General features: G+C 36.1%; 1 protein-coding gene across 1 annotated transcript; it reads right to left on the bottom strand.

The window, feature by feature from the left end:
• Positions 1–1,752: 1,752 nt before the first annotated feature.
• LOC101699403 (large ribosomal subunit protein eL39) lies at positions 1,753–2,145 on the bottom strand. The gene has a single exon (XM_004840042.3). The coding sequence runs from the start codon at positions 2,120–2,122 to the stop codon at positions 1,943–1,945; it is 180 nt and encodes a 59-aa protein (XP_004840099.3). The 5' UTR covers positions 2,123–2,145; the 3' UTR covers positions 1,753–1,942.
• Positions 2,146–2,423: the final 278 nt, after the last annotated feature.

Below are 2,423 nucleotides of genomic sequence, written 5' to 3' on the forward strand. Positions count from 1 at the left end.
TCAAAAACCTAACAAGAAGAAATCTCCAAGAGCTGGGGATTTAGCTCAGTGGCGCTGTGCCTGCCTCACAAGCACAAGGTCCTGAGTTTGATCCCCAGTACCAAAAAAAATTAAAAAAAGGAAAAGAAATCTCCAGTCGTAGAAAATTCTCCAGAGAATTTTACCAAAGATTTAAGGGAAAAACCCCCGCAATCCCTACAGAGTCTCTTTGAGAAAATGAATGAATACTTCCAAAATTGTTATCTGAGGCCAGCAGCATTACCTTTACATCCAAACCAGACTGTAAAAGTACGAGAGATCAGACCTGGAAACATAGACATAATATCCTCAAAAGAAGAGAAAAAGACAGCAAACTGAACCCAAAATATGTAAAACAGTAAAAGATCACAACCATAGGAGTTTCATCCTGCTGACTCAACATCTGAAAATTAATGTAATCTATAGTAACAGCTTATTAACAGAATAAAAGCTATCAATATATTGATATCATTAATTGATATATACAATATCAATATATTGATATGATCATTATCAGTGAATGCAGAAAAAGCATTTGAGAAGATTTAACATCCATTCTGTATTTTTAAAAAACTCTCATCAAAGTAGAAATAAAAGGAAACTTCTTCAATCTGATAAAGGGAGCTACAAAAACTCAGCATTGGGCTGGGGATTTAGCTCAGTGGTTCCGCTGCCTGCCTCGCAAGCGCAAGGACCTGAGTTCAATCCCCAGTCCCAGAAAAACAACAAAAACAAAAAACAAAAAAAACCCCTCAGCATTAATATCACAATTACTGGTAAAGGACTGAATACTGTCCCTCTACATTCAGGAACAAAAATGTCCACTTTCATCCCTTTTCTTTGGAAACAAGAGGTCTTACTGTGTTACCCAGGCTGCTCTGAAACTTCTGGGCTCAAGTTATCCTCCTGCCTCAGTCTCCCAAGTAGCTACAAGTGCATACCACTGCTTCCATTCAACATTGTCTGGAGGAATAAGCCAGGGCAATAAAGTAAGAAAAGAAATATATAGAGTATGCAGATTGGAACAGCATGCTTGATTATCTCCATAGAAAAATCTCAAGAAATATACAGAAAAAAATACTAGAGCTATAAATAAATTTATAAAGTGAGCAACATGCAATCATACTTCTATGTATTAGCCAAACAATTGGAAATGGAAAATTTTTAAATACCATTTAGCACCAAAAACAATGAGATGCTTAGGTATAACACTATCGAACATATATAGAATGTTGGTACTAGAAATAACTAAAAGAAATCTAGAAGGATCTCAATAAACCAAAAGGTATACCATGTTTACAAAGTAGAAAGTAGTTGTAGGTAGGGTATCAATACTCTCTGACTTGTAAACTTAACACACCAATCAAAATCATTCCGAAACTTTTGTAGATATATACAAATTAATTCTAAAATTTATGTGTAAAAGCAAAGGAACTAAGCCTTTTAAACATAAAAAAGAATAAAGTTGGAAAATTTATGCTACCCAAATTAAAGACTTAATGTAAGTATATAGCAATCAAGACAATGTAGTATTGGCAACAAGATAAGTAGACACATAGATCAAAGCAATAAGACAGAATATAATATATCTGTTCAAAAGGATAGAAAGTAGACATAAACCCACATAAATATGGCCAATGGATTTTTTTTCGGTATGGGACTCAAACTCAGAACCTTGTGGTTGCCAGGCAGGTGCAGTGTCACTGAGCCACATCCCTGGCCCCAGCCAAAGGATTTTTTTTTTAAAGGTTTCAAAACATTTATTGTTGACTCAGTGCGATCACAGAACAAGATTCCTGATTAAGCACATTCAACTGTCCAGCCAATCGTATTTAAGCTTGATATGGTAATCTCAACCGTGATAAAGAATGTATCATTTTGTGACTCTCGGGGGAGAAATATGCTGCATCTCATGTTCAATTCTTTACAGTCCCAGCTTGGTCCTCCTCCAGTGTCTCCTCTTGGAGTTGTACCTGATTTTATTACCAGTCTTCATCCGAATCCATTGAGGAATGGGACGATTCTGCTTTTGCTTCTGGACCAGGAATCGCTTGATTCCGAAAGTCTTGTGAGAAGACATGGTTAGGCTCGGAGGCAAGCGCATGCACGCGATGGCGGACAGAAGCAGAAGAGCCAATGGATTTTTGAGAGAGGTGCAAAGTCATTTCAAAGGAATTAATGATAATCTTTTAAAAAACATTGCTGGAATATTGGATACTCACCTGCAAAAGTTTATGAACTTCAACCTAACCTCAGCTTATACAAAAAATATACGTATATCTCAAAAAAGATCGTAGGTCTAAATGAGAAATGTAAAACTAAAACCTTCAGAAGGAAACATAGAAGGAAATCATTGTGAGCTTAGATTAGGCAAAGAGTCCTTAGATACAACACAAAATCCATAA

This window comes from Heterocephalus glaber, unplaced genomic scaffold (assembly GCF_053883595.1).
Source record: "Heterocephalus glaber isolate CG9 unplaced genomic scaffold, H.glaber_assembly_v1.0 deba00001610, whole genome shotgun sequence".
Classification (NCBI taxonomy): Eukaryota; Metazoa; Chordata; class Mammalia; order Rodentia; family Bathyergidae; genus Heterocephalus; species Heterocephalus glaber.

Excerpts from the sequence above, each read along its gene's own strand:
- LOC101699403 (XM_004840042.3), bottom strand. The coding sequence starts at position 2,122 with ATGCGCTTGCCTCCGAGCCTAACCATGTCTTCTCACAAGACTTTCGGA.